This window comes from Trichechus manatus, unplaced genomic scaffold (assembly GCF_000243295.1).
Source record: "Trichechus manatus latirostris isolate Lorelei unplaced genomic scaffold, TriManLat1.0 scaffold00004, whole genome shotgun sequence".
Classification (NCBI taxonomy): Eukaryota; Metazoa; Chordata; class Mammalia; order Sirenia; family Trichechidae; genus Trichechus; species Trichechus manatus.
Window position 1 is genome coordinate 21324619 of NW_004443940.1, and position 22478 is coordinate 21347096.

Genomic DNA, 22478 nt, shown 5'->3' on the forward strand with positions numbered 1-22478 from the left:
GTTTGGGTAGGCCGTGTGTTTCTAGAAATTTATCCATTTCCTCTAGGTTTTCAAATTTGTTGGAGTATAGTTTTTCATAATATTCTGTTATAATCTTTTTTATTTCCTTTGGGTCTTTAATGTCCCCCATTTCATTCCAACCCAACCCCTCAGGCCTGGCCAGACCTGGCATGGCCCACCCAGCTTAGCAGCCACGGGGTCAGGCTCCTGATGGAAATCATATGACAGAATAATATGTGGGTGCCATCTTCCTGACAGATATTCAAGAATTGCAGAAGACATAAACACAAATAATTTTGAGAAAGCAGTAAAGTTTGAGGGGACGGGAGAAAGCAACTGCCTTCCTGATCCGCAGTTTGGCTGGATGCTAAGATGTCTGTGGACATGAATAGCCAGGGATCTGACAGCAATGAAGAGTACTATGATCCAAATCATGACGAGGAGGAGGAAGAAGATGAGGACCTTGGGGACATAGAGGACTATTATGTTGGAGTGGCCAGTGATGTGGAGCAGCAGGGGGCAACACCTTTGATCCTGAGGTGTACCAGTATACATGCTCGGCCTACAAGGAGTCAGAGGGTGCCCTCAATGAGCACATGACCAGCTTAGCCTCTGTGCTAAATGTATCTCATTCAGTTGCTAAACTCATATTTCCACTGGCAAGTCTCAGAGATATTGGACAGATACAAGTCCAGTTCCGCTTATCTGCTCCTTGAGGCTCGAGTTCAGCCCAGTCCATCAACATGACCCCGCAGTCCATCCCCCTCACCACTGTGCTGTATGTATGCAGTTGGTGCGAAAGGAAACCCTGCTCTGTCTGGCTTGTGAGCGCCAGTTCTGCTGTAGCACTGCTCAGTACTTGTCAAGGATGGCGTGGGTGTGGGGGTGTCTTGCATGGCTCAGAATTGCCTGCTCCAAACACTAGAGGACTTTGTGTTTCCATTGCTGCCCAATGAAGAATTTAGAGATAAATACAGACGCTACCTCTTCAGGGACTATGTGGAGAGTCATTACCAGCTCCGACTGTGCCCTGGTGCAGATTGCCCCATGGTTATCCGGGTACAGGAGCCCAGAGCTCACCAAGTGCAGTGCAATTGATGCAATGATGTCTTCTGTTTCAAATGTCATCAGATGCATCACGCCCCCAGACTGCGCCAAAATCTGGAAATGGCTCACGAAGTGTACAGATGACTCTGAAATGGCCAACCACATTAGCGCTCACACTAAAGACTCCCAAGTGCAACATCTGCATTGAGAAGAATGGAAGCTGCAATCACGTGCAATGCTCTAAGTATAAACATGACTTCTGCGGAATGTATCTAGGAGATTGGAAGACCCATGGCAGTGAGCACTACGAGTGTAGTCGGTACAAGGAGAATCTCGACATTGTCATCCACAGCCAGAAGGCCCAGGCCACGGAAGCCCTCAAGAAGTACTTGTTCTACTTTGAGAGGTGGGAAAACCGCAACAAAAGCTTGCAGCTGGAGGCACAGACATACCAGTGGATTCATGAGAGGATCCAGGAGAGGGTCGTTAACAACCTGGGGACGTGGATTGACTAGCAGTACCTACAAAATGCTGCCAAGTGCTTGGCCAAGTGTCAGTACACCTTTCAAAACACCTATCCGAGTGCGTACTACATGAAGTCTGGACCCAGGAAGAAACTGAATACCAGCAGGCTTAGCTGGAGGCTGAGATCGAAAACCTGTCCTGGAAAGTGGAGGGTGCAGACAGCCATGATAGAGGGGACTTGGAGAACCAGATGCACATAGCAGAGCAGTGGAGGAGAACCCTGCTGAAGGATTTCCAGGACACCTAGGTCAGGACATGGACGGGCTGAAGTGAGGAAGATGCTACGGAGAAGTCTCCTGGCAGCCACACTGCATACTGCAGGCTCTGCCTTTCACAACCCCGGGCGACAGCCAGGGCCCTATTCCTGAGAGACACTGGCAACACACCTCTTAGTCAATTTCTGTTTTCTTCTCATCTCTTTGCTTTTTGTTTCTACCAGGGTAGAAGCCATGTTGAATTGACTTCTTTTCAGAACTTTTAATTCCCCCTGGATGATTGGGAGGAAGGAGACTTTTTTTCTGAATGGCAATTAATAGTATTAGATCATTACAACTTACGTAATTTTCAAAGGTTATACAAAAAAGAAAAAAGCAGGCAAACCGTAGAATAACAAGAACTCTTTTAAAAAACAAATTGGCATTGGCATGTTTAAAAAAAAGAAATCAAACGACATATTGCATTGGGCAAATCTACTGAAAAAGACCTCTTGAAAGTGTTAAAAAGCAAAGATGTCATTTTAAGAACTAAGGTGCCCCTGACCATGGTGGTTTCAATCGCCTCATCTGCATGCGAAAGCTGAACAATGAATAAGGAAGACCAAAGAAGAATTGACACCATTGAATTATGGTGTTCCCGAAGAATATTGACTGTACCATGGACTGCCAAAAGAACGAATAAGTCTGTCTTGGAAGAAGCACAACCAGAATGCTCCTTAGAAGCAAGGATGGCGACACTATGTCTCATGTACTTTGGACATGTTATCAGGAGGGATCAGTCCCTGGAGAAGAACATCATGCTTAGTAAAGTAGAAGGTCAGCGAAAAAGAGGAAGACCCTCAATGAGATGGATTGACACAGTGGCTACAACAATTGGCTCAAACATAGCAATGATCATGAGGATGGCGCAGGATGGGGCAGTGTTTTGTTCTGTTGTGGACAGGGTTGCTATGAGTCCGAACCGACTCTGCAGCCCCTAACAAAGCGCAACAATGTATCTTTCAGGGATCCCTGGTGGAGCAGTGGTTAAAGTGCTTGGCTGCTAACCAAAGGTCAAGGTTTGAACTTACCAGCTGCTCTGCAGGAAAAAGATGTGGCAGTCTGCTTCTGTTAAGATTACAGCCTTGGAAACCCCATGGACTGTTGTTCTACTCTGTCCCATGGTGTTACTATGAGTTGGAATGGACTCGATGGCAGTGGGTAATGTATCTTTCAAAGCTAGTGGCATCCACTCGTTCAAATAAATGAAAGCAAAAAATGCAGTGGGCAAGATAAATTATTCCAAGGAGCAATAGTGAGCAAAATCTCATTAGAGAAAGGAGCTTTTGAAGTTGTATTTGCTGTTTAAGAGTGGGGTGTCGCAGGCTGCTACAGTGAATACATTTGATCCATTCAGAAGCAGGAAAGGGAAGGTTTGCTTTCTGAAGTAATTGGTTGTGAAATCCAGTGAATATGAAGAATACATTATATTTTAGTCTTCAAGACATCCTGAAGACACCCTGACATGATACAGGATTCATCCCGTTTCCTCTTGCTCAGATCCTATTTGGAACTAAGGATGCGTGTGTTTTCCTCTAGAGGGCACACACAGTCTGCTTAATTCATAACGTCTGTAGGAGTTTCACACTCTATGGACTTACAAAATCCCGTTTCCTGGTGCAGATGTTTGATCATTGTAATTATATCCCTGGTGGTGCAATGGTTAAATGCTTGGCTGCTAGCTGAAAGTTCAGCAGTTTGAACCCGCCAACTGCTCTGGGGAAGAAAAGACCTAGCGATCTGCTCCCTGTAAAATGTGATAAATGTCAGGTGTCAGCCTTTGTCATCTGCCCCAAACTCTTCGTTATATGTATGCAAATACACATGCACGCACGTACACTCTTGCCAAAGACCTTAATGAAAAGTTATTCACTTGGCTGTTTGGTTACTCATTATTTGACGGCTTCTAAAATGATCAACTTTACACTTAGCTACCTGGAGGCAATATGGTCATGGGTCTCAGCACTGAAGAGCAGGGTGAAATAGTCAATCCTTTATTGTGTAATCTAGGACACGTCTCTAAACTCTGAAACTCAGTCTCTTGCCTCTAGATGACATTAATGCTGTAGAGTTAGATAGGATTCGACGAGTCTGAAGACAGAAATGTGACCATTTTGGTTAGTAAGCAGTCCTCAGTGCACCAATAAGGTGTCTACCCAAAGGTGACTTCTAGGTGGGTCGTTTAGACAGTATTTTATTGAATCTAAGACACTACTGATTGAAAGATGCAATGCTATCTTATGTACTGTTGAGGAATAAAAAATTTTTTTTAAAAGCCAAATTATAATTTTAAGAAGCCAACAATTGGGAGACAAAACTTAGAGACATTAAAATGTAGGGAAAACTGTGCATCTTAAAAAAACAGAAACAACGTCCAACTTGACTGGAAGTTATTGAAGGCAGAGCCTGTATGTTTTCTATTATTTGAACTCTCCTCCCCTGCAAGGCACATGTAGGTTTCAAGGATCAGTGATTGAACTGATTGTAATAATTATCAGAAGACACAGGTGCTGAGCTCCACCCTGCCACTTTCCATCTGTGTGGCTTCCAGCAACTTACCTACCCTTTCAGAGGTTCTGCTTCCTTATCTTCGAACGAGAGGACTGAACTGGATCAGTGGTTTTCCTTCTGTGCTTCTGCAGTGTTTCATGGAAGCCTTGGCCACTTTATGGTGTGGGAGAGGATATGGCCCACAGGAAGGCAGAGTTTCCCGTCCCTCCCTTCATATTATTTTATTTTGGACTTCTGATTAACAATTTATTTGAAGAAAAGACCCCACTGTTTAGCAAATTTTTGAAAGCCACTTGACTCGATCATCTCAGAAGTCCCTTCTAGCTCTGGTAATGTTAACCTGGCTCCCAGAAGCATGTCCGGCAAACTCCTGATTTCCTAGTATGTAGTTGTCCTGGAGTGCTGTGGGGGGTTTCCATGAGAGGCTACTCAGGTCTCTCCAAGAGAAGGGGCATTTCGGGAATGCATCTACTGATGTGCTAGTTTTTAGTGGGCAACTTAACCCTGCTTTTCGTAGTGTATTTCTCAAGTGTGTACCTTTTCTAGGGTTGCACAGCTGTTATTTTGTAATTACTGTCAGTAAGTTCTACACTATAAAAAGCTGAACTGGCAAAAGTTGTGTGGTAGAAATATTTACAACAATGACTGAGAAAAAAAAAGAATAGCTGCTGAGGCTGCTTATGTACAATCAAAAACCTCATGGGATTTGGTTCCTTGGTTTGGAGGTTTAGAGTCATGGTTTCATGGGATATCCCAGTTAATTGGCCTAATAACTTGTTTAGTGCTTCTATTCTACCTCCTAGTTCATTGCGTAGCGCCTGGGGTCTTAGAAGCTTACACGCAGCCAGCCAAGGTACAGAAGTTGGTCTCCATTTGCCTGGAGCAACAGAGGAAAGAGAATCAGGAATGAGAGGGTATGGAATGTGTGGCTAATTGCCTCCATGAACAATTACTTCCTTTTCCATGAGACTAGAAGAACTGGATGGTGCCTGGCTACCATTACTGAACGTTTTGATCAAAGATTCCGTAGAAGACTCCTGATCAAAAGGGGGAAAATGCAGAACAGATTCTCATGGACCCCAGACTTTCTGGAGGCAAGGGAGCTGGCTGAACCCCTGAAACTATTGACTTGAGATAATCTTTAAACCTTACACCAAAAATATCCCCTGTAGTCTCCTTAAAACCAAATAATAGCGTAGCTTAACTATTAAAAAATGTCTGCCTTGAGCATTATGCCCTTTTAAGAACTATCTGTATGGGATCAGATTGACAACAGCAACTTGAAAGGTTAAATAAGAAATTTAGGGGCCAGTGAGTTTATGTTAATGGGGGAGGAACAACTCAGAAAAGGAGGGTGAGAATGTAACCAATTCACTGAATTATACATATAGAAATGGTTGGATTGGTGTATGTTTTGCTGTGTATATTCTCAACAACAGCAACAACAAAATCTAAAAATAATGACAAAAAAAGGAAACCCTATGGAGCACAGTCCTATTCTAACACATATGGGGTCGCCATGACTGGAAGGCAAATTGTTGTTTTTTTAACATGAGGTCATCATACTGGATTAGGTTGGAACTTAATCTAATCTGAATAGTGTCTTTATAAAAGAGGGGAAGAGACACAGACGCTCAAGGAAGGACAGTCATTAAAGATGCACCTACAAGCCAAGGAACGCCTGGGATTACCACAAGCTGGGAGACAAGATAGGATCTTCCCCTAGAGCCTTAGGAGAGAGCCTGGTTCTGCCAACAGAATTTGCACTTCTAGCCTCCAGAACTGAGATCACCAATTTCTGTCCCGACAAGCTAAAAAAGAAAACAAAGCAATATGTCATAAAGGCAAAGTACATTCTCTTTCAAGAGTCTTGTCAAGCGTCTCAATGTGTTGACTGATGCCAAACAAATACAGCTCTGATCATGACATTTCAGACAAGGGCAAGTTAGGTAGGGGAAGCAGTATGTGTGTGTGAGTGTGTGTTAAAGATCAGGGAAGGAGAAAGAGGCGTTTGCCTAGCACCCCTGAAATCATACCACATAGGTGTCTAGCTGCCTACCCTTCTCTGGGCAGGGTACAAAGCGCTGGTAATGTTGCCAAGGATCAAAACCACGACAGGTTCTGTCTTCAAAGAGAAGGAGCCTCTTCTCCGAGCGGAGCAATGGATGGCAGCCTGAGGTAGACGTCCCTGCCCCGCTCCTCCCTGCTGGTGTGTGCAGGCAGTTTTTTCCAGTACTTATCTCCCTCTCAGCTCACTGTCTGAGCGAAATTACCTTTAAAACCAATTATGTTTCCCAAGTAGAAAAATATCTTCCATCCAGTACTACAAGAATAAAAATAGCAAGTTGTGCTTCTCCCTCAGCTCATATCTTGTTTCATCAACTAATAGGATTTATTGAAGCAATTCATCCTTGGCAGGGATGGTATAAATATCATTAGATATAATTCCAGACTCCCTTCCTCCAAACAGGCTGGACACCTTATGAACTGTAATGTCCGCTCCCTGGTAAGCAGAAGGTCATTGTCGGCAGGGAGATGTATCGGCTGAATTAGCCCACCTATCTGTTTTTCACCCAGCTGGGCATTCAGTCAAATCTCCTTGCTGGATTGCCCAGAGTTATGGGGTTCACAGTTCATTACAGGATAAATATGAAATAATGAGGCTGGTGGTCACTTAGCCAGGCCTTCAGTTCTAATTCAGAGGGGACTGTCCTCTGGGGAGCAGCTTTGTGGTCACCCAGAAGAGTTTTTAATTTCAAGGCTAATTTTATGGCATCTACGATGGCTCAACACACAGTAGCCCTTTGTCCAACACCAACATGCAGAGGGTGTGGTAGACTCCTGCCTGTTAGCACCTTCATTCATTCATTCATTCCACAATCACATATTGAAGTCTTACCTTGTGCCAGGCACTCTCTTAGGCACTGATGATACAATAGACCAGGGGCTGGCAAACTTGGGCCAGAGAGTAAATATTTTTAGCTTTGTGTGCCATACGGTCTCTGCTGTAACTACTCAACTCTGCTCATGTAGCGCAAAAGCAACCATAGATAATACATGAATGAACAAGCATGGCTGTGTTCCAGTAAAACTTTATTTACAAAATCAGGCATTGAGCTGGATTTGGCCTACAAGCCAAAGTTTGTCAGTCACTGCAATAGACAGACAGGGATTTAACTGAAGTTCAGCTGAGTTTATAGTCGAATGGGTAATATGTTGATTGTCGCCTTCTTAATTTATGTAGAACTGTGAATAAACGAAACCACATTAAACACTCCTCCTGAGACCTACATGACCACTTGGAAAACAAGTAAAATCTTTTTCCTAAGCCCAAACGACGTTGACTCTGGGTTTGTTCAAGTTCCAGAGTACATTAGGGTTATCCCCAGTGAAATGCAATTTCCAGTTGTATCATAAATTAGATTGTGTGATTAGCTAAGGCTAAAATAGGTTACTGTTTTTTGTTTTTGTTTTTTTAATTTAATTCCAAGTAATAAGGATTATTTCATCCTGATTGAGCAGCCCAGACGGGAATGGAGCTGAATCACCAGTGCCTCAGTGTCAGGAAAAGGACTCATTAACAAAAGTCCAAGTTTCACATCAAGTATTTATCATTGATTTAATATAACACTCAGCAAGGAGAAGATGCTGTGGACTCAGAGTTAATTGTGCTCCAGAGTTAACAGGTAAACTATGCTCTTAGAAGGATCAGGCTGCTGGCACTCGGGCTAGGTTGAATTTATACCTGGAGAAGCATAAAGAGTGATTTTCAGGTGACTAGTGAATCTGACTCCCTTCCAGCAAGGTCTCCATGTAGTCTTTGAGAAGAACGTCTTCCCATTATAAGGCATGATTACAAGCATTAAGAATGAGCAAATAGTCACAGGGAGCAAACGATCAGTACTTAAAGTTTTGTAACTTGCGTTTCTCACCAACCTGTTGGTACAGAGCCCCATTAATTGTACTGCCTCAGATATCACTGAGCTTGTGTGCTGGGTGGACTTTCTGGGATGCAGAGCCTGGGACAGAGTTAGGAGTGCAACAGATGTATTGGGGGATTGCTGTGGTGGTTGGTGGTGGCCATTGAGTTGACTCTAACTCATGGCAACCCTGTGTACAACAAAATGAGAAGCTGCCCAGTCCTGTACCGTCTTCACAATCCTTGGTATGCTTGAGTCCATTGTTGCAGCCACTGTATATTTTAACTGTCTTCCAACCTAGGGACTCATCTTCCAGCACTATATCGGACAATATTCTGTTGTGATCCATGGGGTTTTCATTGGCCGACGTTCAGAAATAGATGGCCAGGCCTTTCTTCCTAGTCTGTCTTAGTCTGGAAGCTCCACTGAAACCTGTCCACCATGGGTGACCCTGCTTGTGTTTGACATACCAATGGCATTGCTTCCACTATCACAGCAACATGCAAGACACCACAGACTGACAGACTGACGGACTGGTGGTAGTATTGGGAAATAACACCTGTGAGACAAAAAGAGAGGAGGCAGTATTGGGTGGGAGGAGCTGCCAGACCATAATGCAGATCTGACAAAGTCTCTGCCAGCTCAAAGCAAATTGCTCCAGAGCAGAGTGCCCGTTGGAGGAGACCCCATTGGGCGGAAATGGCCAGGCCCTTCTCTGGTAGATAACTTTTTCACATCGATGGCTGGGGATGCCTGAGAGGGATGTTCCCTTGGCTACTACTGCTTTGCACAGTCATCAGCCAGCGACTGCTCTGAGGAGAGCATGACTGCACCTTGAAAGCTGAGGAAGATCCCAAAGGGGCTAACAACTGGAGATCTGTAGCTAACCACACTCGTTGCAGGTCAGGAGCAAGTCCTGTCATGAAGGGGATCTCTGTGGTAAATACCCAAGTTTGTCACAGTCTGCCCTTGTTCCATGCAGTTCCACTTCTCCATATATGTTTGGAGTGCAGTGCCTCCAGGGGTTGGGAGTGGAAACCTAGAAAACAGATTAGTGGATGAACTCCAGGCCTAGCCGCTGAAGTTGGTCTCAAGGCCGCAACTGAAACTCATCCATATTCCTTCTTCACCATGCATTGTGAATTCTCCTCACCCTCAGCTCTCACCTTGGCAGGGCTCAGTGGCTTACCAAACCTTCATTCTGGAAGGGTCTGAGTCCTTAGTAATCATACCTTTCTCAGGCCAGTGTTTCTGTACGTATCCATTTTCCATCACAGTTGGGCCAGAAAGTATGAAGGGGTTCCAAGAGGACAATCTGAGTTCCCATACTCTTCCCTGTCCCAGTGGTATGATAGCAATTCTGGCTTCTCTTGCAGAACAGGATCAGTTACCCCTGTCAAGATGGCGATGCCTTCTTTTCACTGCTGGTCCCTAAATACCACAGCCTCAAAGGGCCTGGGTGGTAGCTGTAGCTTATAGGAGGACATTAAGTGGTGTAGGTAATTCAATCGGCCTGGGTAACTGGAAGTCCCTGCTGCTGGTTCCAGGCAGAGCCTCCACCTCTTCCATTTTGGCCATAAGCCCATGCTGTTACCTCTGGGGTAGCACTGCCAAAGGCTGCCTAACATCAATTGGCCAAGTCCTTTTGTCTCCTTGGATATTGAGGGCCTCTTCTGTGGTGAATATGTTCCGGTGGGTGTTAACATGTGACACAAAGATTTTCATACTTTATGCCCACCCCCATATGCCGTTCCACATGCTTCTGACCCAAATCTTCCATCTCCAACCTTTCGGTATTTTTTCTTGTAACTCCCTGATCAGCTAGTCAAACCATTCTCCATTGCCTGCAAGTTCATGTATATACTAACCTTGGGCCATTTCTCCTTCCACCCAAAGTGGATGACATGTTGGAGCTCTGCCCATTGGAAGATTTCCCCTCACTGGTGTCTTTCAAGGAAACCCCTGGTGAGGATGTAATGCAGTCATTGTCCATTTTTTGCTTGCACCATACACCGAGCAAGCTCAAGATTTTCTTTCTCCTTTAGCTGGTTGGGTTATATGAAACCCTCCCATACGACCATGGTTGTGAGCTGAGGGTAGGTGCTGCTGCGACATGGTGGGTGACACGGAGGTCTAGGTTAAATACCCACTGCAACTTGCTTGTTCCTTCTAGTCCTGTTCATGCTTGGTCCTGGATGTACCACTTCAATTTTATGGTGGATTGCTAGTGAACCTGTCCATTTTATGACTTGTTAGGTCTAATAGCACCCAGTTCAGGGTAGGCAGTTCTGGACAGTGGTCACTGGGTATCCCATGGTCAAGCATTCTGTCTCTACAGAGGCCCAGAAGCATGCCAGGAGCTGTTTCTCACAAGGCATATAATTCTCCACTGAGGATGGCATGGTTTTGCTCCTGAACTCCAGGGGTCTGCATTGTGATTCTCCTACTAGAGCTTTCCATAAACTCTAGGCTGCATCTTTTTCGACCCCTGACACCTCAAACACCATGGAATCTCTAGGATCCTATAGTCCAGGTAGGAAAGTTGCTTGCATCATGCTCTGGACCTGCTCCAGAGCCCTTTCCTGCTTCAGGACCCACTCATAGCTGATGACTTTCTGTGTTGCCCTTTAAATGGGCTGGAACAGTATTCCTAAGTGTGGACTATGTTGCTTCCAAACCCAAAGAGGCTTCCCAGGCATTGTGCTTCTTTCTTTGTAGCAGGGGATGCGAGATGCAGTGATTTGTCTTTTGCTTGGGAGGGAATGTCCTGGTCTGCCTCTGACCATGGATCCCTAAAAAGTTTACTAAAGTAGCAGGTCCCTAAATCTTCTTAGGGATTATCTCCCACCCTTTGGAGTGCCTCTTTAGGACTCCAGCCCCCTCTTGCTTATTCTGTCTAATCAGGATAATACCATCCATGTAGTGGATCAGTATGATGTTCCGTGGAATATCCAAATATAGTCGATCCTCATTGTTTGCAGATTTCATATTTGTGAATTTGCCTACTTGCTAAGATTTTTTGCAACCTCAAAATCAATACGGTGCTTTCACAGTCGTTTGTGGACATGTGCAGAGTGGCAAAAAATTTGAGTCGCTGGATGTGCGTGTCCCCAGCTGAGGATGAACAGCTTTACCTTCTTATTTCAACTCTTATACTGTTAACGAGTGTCCTTTTCGCAGTCTCTTTAGTACCATGATTTTTGCGTTTTTGTTGATAATTTTGCTGTTTAAATGGCTCCCAAGTGTAGTGCTGAAATTCTGGTGAATGTTCCTAGGCATATTAGGGCTGTGGTGCACCTTATGGAGAAAATACAAAAATACGTATGTTAGCTAAGTTTGTTCAGATATGAGTAACAATGCTGTTGGCCGTGAGTTCAATGTTAATGAATTGACAATGCATATTCAATAAAGTGCCTGTAAACAGACCTGTTGCTGTCGATTCTGACTCATAGGGACCCTACAGTACAAACTAGAACTGCCCCCCTAGAATTTCCAAGGCTGTAATCTTTACGGAAGCAGACTGCCACATCTTTCTCCCGTCGAGCAGCTGGAGGGTTCAAACCGCAAACCTTTTAGTCAGCACCCAAGTGCGTAACCACTGCACCACCAGGGCTCCTTCCTATAAGCAGAAACACACATAAAACAAGATTATGTGTTGATTGATTGATGAAAATATTGTGACCAGAGGCTTGCAGGAACCTAATCCTATATTTCCCCTAGGAGAATGGTTCAGTTTTTACTACTTCAGTGTTTACAGTGACTTTATAGAACATAACTACCCAGAATAACAAGAATCGATTGTAGTTCAGAGGATAGGAAAGTTAACACTGTCCTAGGAAAAAAAAACTATAAATGTACATTATTGTCCATTCCATGTGAATGTGAGCTATTTATGATTGTTTTTTTTTTCTCTGATTATGCTAGAAAAATTGTATTTTCTCAATCAATAGCCACATACCGTGTACATGAGGCCATATGTGCTCTAACAGAGATTCCATATCTGGATGACATCTGTGACTGAGTAGTCTACACTCATTCTCCAGGGTCCATATAGTTTCTGCAGGGGACATACTGCCAATTAAATAGAGATATGATTAGGACAACCACCCCTGTATCCTTTAAGTCTTTAATGGTGCGACTAAATTCCACCATCCCTACAACACCTCTGCCCCAGTATCCAATATCGTTTTTGATTTCTATTCTGAATGGGGAGGGGCAGTTTCTCAGGTTTTTACTTTGCCCCCTCTACGATGATATTTCCTCCTGCACAGGCCAGTGACCAATGTGGAGGTTACGCCGACCGCCAAGAATGCCAATCCCAATTATTAATTCAAGTGCTGGGGAAATGACCACTAGGTGGGGCTGGACCCAGCGGACCCACTGTTAGCTGGACTTCGGCTAGAACTCTATTACCTGATCTCCATAGGCACCCGCTCTAATAGGGGGCCATGAGGATGCTTTATGTCTACGGGACTTAATATCAGCTCAGACCCTGGGTCCAACAGTCCTTGAAATGTCTGGCTATTCCCCTTTCTCCAGCGTATGGTCACTTGAGTAAATGGCCAGAGGTGCCTTTGGGAGGGACTAGAGAATCATTTCAGTTGGTGGTGTGGGTTCTTCCTCTTGGGGACTGTCTTAGTCATCTAGTGTTTCTATAAGAGAAATACCACAAGTGGATGGCTTTAGCAAAGAAATTCATTCTCTCACAGTCTAGTAGGCTACAAGTCCAAATTCAGGGCGTCAGCTCCAGGGGAAGGCTTTCTCTGTCTGTCAGCTCTGGAGGAAGGTCCATGTCATCAATCTTCCCGTGGTCGAGGAGCTTCTCTTTGTAGGAAACTTTGGTCCAGAGGATGTGCTCTGTTCCTGGCGCTGCTTTCTTGGTGGTATGAGGTCCCCCTGTCTCTCTGCTCGCTTCTCTCTTTTATATCTCAAAAGAGATTGGCTTAAATTGTACATTGATCTTGTAGATTGAGTTTACATAACTGCCACTAATCCCATCTCATTAACATAATAGAGATAGGATTTAGAACACAGGAAAATCACATCAGATGACAAAATGGTGGACAATCACACAATACTGAGAATTATGGCCTAGCCAAATTGATACACGTGTTTTTGGGGGACACAATTCAGTCCATGACAAGCACCTAGCTACTTCTTCAGTCAGTGGGCTCTGTGCCTGAAAATTGGCTCAAGTCCAGAAAGCAAGCAAGGGATTGTGACTTTTTATTAGAACAAGCCTCCTGCTCATCTATTGTTCCCTTTTGATTATATGTTTTAAGCAGTGCCCTCATTGGCTGCCCATCCATATTGCCTCTGGGGAACCAATCTATTAATCATCTCCACAGCTCTCTACAGGTTGCCACTCCAATCTTGTTGGTTATTATAATAACTATCACTCCTGACTTTTGGTGACTATGCATTGCACCTGACCTCTACTGCTTCAGTGTGCTTTCATCCCCATTGTTCTTAGTGAGCCAGGCTCTGTGTCAGCCTTTCCTACCATCAGCCCTGGGCTGTGGAGGAGAGCCACCATTGAACCTGTTAGTGATGATGATTCACTCTCTCCAGAACATTTCTGATGGCCCTGGTTAATGGTATATCCCTAGGCATTTGCATGGAACATAAACATCTGGTGGGTTTTCTGGTTATTAACTGTGCCAGTTGGGTCCTGTGGAAAGTAGATGCTGAAGCAAAGTTAGGAGTTCAAAGATTTACTGGTGTGTATTGCCTGTGAAAGTAAGAGGAGGAAGCAGGATTGGGCACAAAGGGCCATTAGACTTTACACAGACCTGAGGAAGTTTCTGCCAGCCCAATGGAGAATCTCATGTTGGGAAGAAATGGTCAGGCCCTTGAACCACCCAGCACCTTGCTCAGTCATGGGCCAGGGGTCACCCCCAAGAAGGGTATGACTTTAGCTTAAAAGCTGAGGTGGACCCTGATGGAGGCAACAGTTGGAGTCTGTCAGCTAAGCCCATTCCTTGTAGCTGGGATCTGAGTGGTGTCTGCTACAGTTTGTAGATGTTATTATTCTTTCCTCTTTCATATTGTAAATTGTATTATTCCCCCTGTTCTCATATTGTAGACTCTGTTATCATTCGAAATATTTACTGCTTCTCCCGCTGAGAGGCTTCTACTTCCTGGCCTTCTTGACATCAGGCTTGGCCACATGTCTTGTACGCAGAGCTGAGGTGTGCCATGTCCAAGCAGAAGATTTAAGAGTTATCTTACGGTTCTTTTTTCTTTCTGCCATGAGACCAGCAATGTCTCAGATAAGGGCCATTCCAGAATGAAGACACAGGGAACAGAACTGTAGCCAAACTGTGACAGGTATGGGAAACACATACACACACACAACACCTTTGGTTTAATATGTCACTAAGATTTTGGTGTCACTATTTTTCCACAGCATAACTTAGTCTGAGCTGACGACACAGGATTGGAAATGAGTTAGTAGTAGGCTGAGTTGGGAGATAAATTCAAGCAACAGACACCATGTTTCCTCAGAATCACATCTGCTCCTGATCACCAGGGTTTTCTTAACTGTTCTAACCTAGTTCTACCTGGCCCTTCATCCCCTGGGTAAATTCTTGTCTGGCAGCCCCTCAGTCCCTCCTGTAGAGAAGTATCTGGCATGCCTGCCCACCAGTTTGCCGCATATAGACAAGACATGTTTGAATTGATACTTATGCACAAGTGGAACCTCTGCTACATTTCTTTAACAAATAAGCCTGGCTTTAATTATAACAAAATGTTTGAACTCACATAACAGGAAGTCCAGAGGTATGGTGGGCTCCACGGTTGGTTGATACAAGGGCTTAATGATGTTATCAAGAGCTTAAGTTCTTTCCATCTCTCTGTTCTACCATCCTTGTTATTGGCCTCATCCTAATGTCAGTGACAGGTTGGCTACAGCAGCTCCAGGCAACCACATCTAGATATGACAATGCCAAGAGTAAGATGAAGGGTCATCACATTCTTTGTCTCATTTTTAGCAGCAGAGAAAAATTTCCCAGAAGCCCCATAGTAGATTTCTCCCAAAATCACATTGACCAGGATTGGGCCCTGTGTCCCTTCCTAAACCAGCTCTGGAAGGGCAGGATGGTAGGCTTAGCACGATTGTCTTAGACTATTTGTGATGGAATGCATGTTGATAAGTCAACACAAAAACCACAATTACTTCTCCGTTGAAAAATACAATGGGTAATGAGTTGGTTTCCTCCTGTGGATGATTAAAGCACTGCAACTTCATGTTTCTGAACAGTGTCCTGGAAGATTTTTTAAAATTTCAGAAATTCCCATGTTGCTCCTCCCCGCCACAGTCTTCCCATCCTCCTTCCCTGCTTTGTTTCTCTCCATAGCTCTTATCACCATCTGCCATGCTAATACACCTATTACCCATATTCTAGTGTTTGTCTCTCCTTCCCTCCCGTCACCCCATCCTATATCTGCCTGGAACTGTGCTTGGCGCAGAGCAGGCACACAGTCAATAGTTGTTACATGAATGAATTGTCCTCCTTATCTATTGTCAGTGTTACTGGTAGTTTTTAATACATTCTCTTCTTAGATCAGAAAAAATAGCAATGCTTTGAGAAATATGACTAACATAGTAATAAAACTAAAAAGTTACTGGGATAATAACTCACTATAATCTACAGATTATATAGTTTTATGGTATTTCAAAATTTATGTGTACAAGCACTTTGTAATTTTAAGTTTATTGATCTGTCTTCTTCACTATTCTGTAAACTCCCTAAGGGCAGGAACTGTGTCTAACCTTAGTATCCTTACAATGTGGCATTGTGCCTGCTCCATGAATGTTGGGAATAGATGGATAGTTGGATAGGTGCATAGATGGATGGATGGTTGAATAGTTGAATGAATGGTTGGATGGATGGATGGACGGATGGATGGACAGGTGGATGGATGGATGGATGGACAGACAGGTGGATGGATAGATGGGTAAATGGATAGATGGATACATAGATAGATGGATGCATAGATAGATGAATGGATGATTAGGTAGATGGTTGAGTGGGTAGATCGGTGGATGATTGGTTAGTTGAGTGGATGAATAAATTAGTCAGAAATCCTTTTTCATGCTGACTTTCACGGAAGAGGCAGGTGCTAAGGCACCTTTAGAGTAGAGTTATAGGAGTGCACCTTGAAAGGTCACACGACCATCTCCCTTTAGCTCCCTCATGTTGACTGATGGGAGAAAGAGATGTGTCAGCCCCGCCTGTGGGCACAGGGTGACTGCTCACCTGATGCATTCTGCTTGCCTGCTTTCTAGATGCATGAGGCCAACTGCTCTGGAATGAGCAGTGGTATTTCCTGCTTTGTATTCTTGGCTTCGCTGCTCAAGTCTGCTTTGGTGCCACTCTTTTAGGCTGAGAGCCTGTGGCAGACAGGTCCTAAAATTGCCTCTGGCCCCTCTTGGTTTGAAGATAAAACTATTTTGTTACGTGTGTGTCTATTTGTCTCTAGGAACCAAGGCCACTCACCACTGGAAGATGCCAGTTTTACTCAAGTGGGATAGGATACTTATACGATGTCTACCAGACAGAGGTAAAGAAATGCACTGTTTAATTTGTTTGGTTCTTACTTCATGGACCTGACAATTTTTTCTGTGTCCTGAGTCGAAATCTAGATGTTTTTATGCTGATAGTTCTTCTTGTCATCTCTTCATTCTCTGCCATGGTGAGAAACATACAGCTCATACTTTATTTTTGAGCTGGCTTTGACATTTTAATATGTTGTATTTATTTTGGAATTATAGTTGCTCACATGCCTCTTTTGGTACATAATGGGCTCCTGGAGACCATCCTTTCAGTTCAGTGTGGCTTTTTCTCTTAGCATTTTTTATTGACTTAATTATTGGAATGAAAAGCTAGGATAATACATTTACATTGGCCAGGAAAATTGACTTTCCCTGAGCGAAGGACATCTGCGCAGTGATTTTATTTTCTATTTCTAGTTGTATGAAAATGCCAGGAATAATAGATTGTGCAGTGACACACCAGCATCTTCTCTGAGACCATCCCAGATGGGCACATAGCTCCATTTTGACTCGTCTAGCTGTCACAACTCTAGATCTGTGTAGATGTATCAGTTTAAATAAACATGGGCCTCTCAAATTGAGTACAAATGGAAGAGAAGGAGTAATGTATAGAATACTGGAAAACACACTGGGGTTAGTGGGAAGCGAGAAGTCCCACATCAGTTTGTTCTGGAATTCTCTGTGAACTGCGGGAAGAATTTCACGCTCTTTGGCACATTTCAAAGAAGAGACAATCTGCATGTTGTACATGAGAAAATATTAGCGTTGGGGTCATGAGTGTCCAGGGCAGTCCCATGCTAAAGGCCTCTTGACCAGGACTGGGAGATTTCTGCTACCCCAGTCCATGGAAGGTGGTAGATTTCTTCTGCAAACATTAGACCCTGGGACTCAAGGCCTTTCACCTGTCCCTGCCTTGACCTCCAACCAGCCTGGCTGGAAGGAATCCTGGAGCACATCATGTTCAGAGGTGGTCACAGGTAAAGTCTGCTGTCGCCCAGTCACCTGGGCCAGGCTCTCCAGACCCTTCCTGTGTATCACACCCTCCTTTCTGCACGGCCTTCATTCTACTCTGTCCTTTTTTTTTTTTTTGCCAGTTCATCCTCATTTTTTCAGGTCCAGTCCAAGATTGTGCTCTTTCTCTCTACTCCTTGTGTCATAAAGAAGCAAGGCCCTTTTTCACTGAGGAGGCCTCACATCCACTCTTGTCTTCACCTGAAGCCCCGTTTATCAACTCCTCCGATTCTGTCCATAGGCCTGCTGTGGACAGGCCCCTACATACCCTGCATGAAACACAGAGGCTGCTCCAGGCTCTGTCCCTCAACCAGGAGTTCTCAATCTCACTGCACATTGTAATAAACTTAGGAGCTTAAAAAAGTACAAATGCCTGGGCCCTCCCCCCAGATATTCTGATTTCATTGGTGTGGGGAGTGGCCTGGACATTGAGATTTTTAATGTCCAGGTGATTCTAGGTGATTCTAGGACCATGGTTGAATACCTCTGCTCTAAACTAGGGGTCAGTAAGCTTTTTCTATAAAGGGCTAGATAGTACATATTTTACACTTTATATGCCGTACAATCTCTGTCACAGCTACTCAGTTCTACCCACAAAATATGAAAGCAGCCACAGACAATGTGTAAACAAATGAGTATGGCTGTGTGCCAGTAAGACTTTACTTACAAAACTGGGCAGCAGGCTGGATTCGGCTTGTGAGCCGTAGTTTGCCAAAGCCTGATCTAAACCACTGTCATCTGCTATTGCTTTTGATACTTCCTAGCACGCCATTTACCTAGATCCCCTCATATCTGGAACAGTTTAGCTCTTAGAAAATTCTACTCCTCAGGATCACTACTTCAGGCTCCAACTTCTCACCCAGCGGTCATCTGACTCCCACTTAAAGGTCATTCCTGTCCCCTGACAGGGCTAGGTACAGAAGGGCTAAGGGTTAACTATGGCAGCACCAAACAGACTAGGAGGACCTGAGCCTGATGAGACTCTGGGAGGATTCCAGCTGCAGACAAAATGTTGTATCTAGAGGCTGGAGGAACACACAAGAAAGTGTTGACCTTGTAGGTAGGTACCAAAAAAACCAAACCCTTTGCCATTGAGTCAATTCTGACTCATGGCAACACTATAGGACAGAGTAGAACTGCCCCATAGGGTTTCCAGGGAGTGGCTGGTGGATTCCAACTGCTGACCTTTTGGTTAGCAGCTGAGCTCTTAGCCACTGTGCCACCAGGGCTCCTGTAGATAGGTAGCTCCTGAAATAATCTGCAGGAGGGAGAGAGGACTGTCCAAATAGACAGTGGAAATAGAGGGCATGCTCAGGAAGTTGGCATCCCAGATCCTTGTCTGGAGGTGTGTACACCATGCCTAGGGCTGAGGTTCAAGGTTAGGAGTCTGGTCTTTTTCCCCACAGCTAAGTCCACGGGGCCTACTTGCAGAGCACAACACACTCCTGCAGTCCCAGAGCCCCAGCCCCATTTTCTCCCTCCTCCAATGGCCCAGGTTCTCTGAAGTCCCCGCTTTGCTGCATGCTCCTGCACTCCTTTCCAGGGCTCCTTCCTCCCTGCCCACGATTACACACTACACACTGTTTTACTCATCTTGAAAAACTTCCCTGGGCTCTGCTTACTTCTTTGGGTGTGCTTTCTCTCTTAGTTCTTGCAAAAAGTGGTTGCTTCTATTTCTACACCCTCCTTCTATCCTCTCCCACTCACAGTCTGGCTTGTTTCCACATCTATTGGAGAGAAGTGTCTTCTTAAAAGCCACCAGTGACCTCTCATTTGCCAATTCAGTGGCATTTTTCTCAGTCATTCTCCTTGACCTGTCTCTAGCACAGATATCATTGAACATCTCTTTCCTAAAACTGCCTCTGTAATGCTTTTCTACCCAATCCTTTGATAGCTCATTCAGAGCTCATACAGTCAACATGACTGAACACCTATGAGATACCAGGAAATAGGTGATGCTTCTCTGCCATGTGGACAGTGTCCATCTCTCTGCCTGTTTTTGCTCTCTGTGCTTCCCCTCTACCACCTCGACCCCTCCCATAGCTCTCCTTATTGCTCTATACCTGTTGGCAGCTTTCTCAGAGTCCCAGCCTTGATGATCCAGTGGTCCATTAGACATTTCCTTTTGGACATTTCACCAAACCATCAGCTCAACCTATGCCAGACTTAATGTACCTCCTCACTGTGCAACATAGTTCAAAGGCCTGGGTTCAGGTCCCAGCTGTACAACCCTCTGTGTGACCTTCCACAGGTCACCTCATCTTCCCAGGGCTCAGTGATCTTGCCTGGGAAAATGAAGGGTTTTGACCTGTTGACTTTTAGCTTTAACATTCTGTGATCTGATTTTCTGCCTTCCTGATTCCTGGGCTCAGAACTATGACATTCCACCTTCATTCCTTCCTTCTCTCTTGCTCCTGTATCTACCAGTGATGTTCTGCTGTTCCTTCAGCTGTTCATTTGTAACACCTCTCCTGGAATTCTTCCTCACCAGGTCAGATTTCACACATGCACGACTTGAATAGCCTCCTAACTGGTCTCTGTTTCTGGTCTTCACCTCATCCATTCCATTTTACATATTAATCTTTCCATGTTAATCTTTCTACCACACTTTCATCAGGTCACACCCTCACTCAAGCAATTCAAAAGCTCCCCACTGTCAATTTTGATGGTTTTCAAACTTTAACCACAGAACCCTTGAAAGAAAGGCCATGTGTAAAATAGATAAAAGCGTGGCTACTCTAGGTCAAGAGTGGCTGAAGAGGGGCCAAAGACCCACCCAGAAGGAGATCCGCTAGACCTTTGATGTCCCTTAAGAAGGCTCCCTCTGGACCTCCTAGAGTTCTGAGCAGCACTGTTTTTTCACCTGGCAACCAAGGTGCTCTACCTTCCAGTGGGACATGCTGAGAAAAGCTCTGTGTTAGAGTTGAGAGATCTGGGTTCAAATCCCAGCTCTTCACTTAGCATCTGTGAAGACTTGGGAAGCTTCTTAACCTCTCCAAACCTCATTGCTCTTATTTCTAAACTGGGGATGATAGAATCTGCCATGCCTATTTCACAAACATGTGGGAGGCATACACTGTCAGCTTTACCAGCACATCCCCCTTGCATCAGGTAGCTCTGAGGGAGTGAGGAAGGTTGGATGTTTTTGCCCCATTTTTATTCCTTTAACACCGTAAGTTCCAGTACAGCCGGCACCAAAGGGGAAAGCTTCCTGTAAAATGAGAGTGTCTGCTTGGTCAAATCGGAGGTTTCCTGGAGCTGTCCTTTGCATGTTGTCATGGTGATTTCTCACCTGGGTTGCTCAGGTGACTGGAATATTCTCCCTCTTATTGTTCAACAACCGTTGATTGCCTGGACTCCCCTCTGCTTAGCTGAGCCTAGTCCTTGTTTGGGCCAACTAACTGCTCCTGGAAGAGGTGGACTCTGCGATCCCCACCTGCTCCACCCGGGACTCAGAGGGAGAATGGGAGATGCCTGAGCCAAGGATCGCTCTCCAGACCTGAGGAGAAACTGGGATTCCTTACACCTACAGCAGAGGCAGCTCTGCCCAACACTTGGGTGTGAGAGGTGAGGAAGTAGATGTTCGGTGGGGAAGTGTCCCTGAGAGAACTGAAAAGGTCTCCCTGCTTGCAGGTCACCTGTCACTCCTTGAATAGCATGTGCCAGCTGAAGGTGAAGAGCAACACCTGTTACTGCTGTGACCTGTACAACTGCGATAAGTGAGTCGGGGGCTGTGTGAGGGGAGGGGTGAGTGTGGGGGCTGTCACTAACTGGGCCATAGATAGTATTTGCTTTGGACAAGGCCTCATCAAACTGTTCTTGAAAACTACTACTTGTCGTGTGTTATAGTTAGAGTTGGACAACCCCTAGTAAGCAGTCACATCCCTCATCTTAACCTCTCCGTGGTGCCAGGATGGGGTGGGGTGAAGTGATAGTGCCACTGGCATTTATCAGGTGTATTTTATGCATTAGGCAGATTTTTTTTTCTCTCTTTCTTTCCCTTCATTCCCATTCATTTCCCTCCATTCCCTTTTCCTGCCTTCCTTAGATGCTGTACATACGTCATCTGATTTCATCCTCAAACATTTATGTGAAGAAAACTCATTGACTCCATTTCATAGATGAGGGAACTGCAGCTCAGAAAGGCTGTGTAACCCACCCCAGATGACTGTAGGGCTGCTGTAACAAATTACCACAGACTGTGTGGCTTAAAACCACAGAAATGTATCCTCTTACACTTCTGGAGGCTAGAAGTCTAAATTCAGGGTATGGTATTGGCTAAGCCATGCTCTCCCTGAAGGCTGGAGGAGAAGACCCTTCCTTGTCTCTCCCAGCTTCTGGTCCCCAGGCATTCCTTGGCTTGTGGCAGCATCACTGCTATCTCTGCCTCTGGCTTCACATGGCTGTCTTCCTGTATGCCTATGTGTCTCTGTGTCTCTGCTCCTTTTTTACAAGGACACCAGTCATATTGGATTAGGGCCCACCCTAGCCCCATAGGACTTCAGGTAAACTAATTACATCTGCAAAGACCCCATTGACACATAAGGTCACATTCATAGGGACCAGGGTTTAGGACTTGAACATACTTTTTAGGGGAGCACAACTTAACTTATAGCAATGACATAACAAGTGTGTGTTGGGGAGGGGATT

At 44.8% G+C, this 22478-nt stretch overlaps 1 protein-coding gene and 1 pseudogene across 1 annotated transcript in view; both read left to right on the forward strand.

Annotated features, from left to right (window-relative positions):
- The window catches only part of TMEM255B (transmembrane protein 255B), a 109844-nt gene that overhangs the window by 66682 nt on the left and 20684 nt on the right, over positions 1 to 22478 (forward strand). Inside the window, exons 4-5 of the mRNA XM_012555709.1 lie at positions 16745 to 16825; positions 21462 to 21547. Coding sequence (XP_012411163.1) covers positions 16745 to 16825; positions 21462 to 21547 — 167 coding nt within the window. The remainder of the gene's footprint in view (positions 1 to 16744; positions 16826 to 21461; positions 21548 to 22478) is intronic.
- Positions 373 to 1819, forward strand: LOC101351814 (E3 ubiquitin-protein ligase ARIH2 pseudogene; annotated as a pseudogene).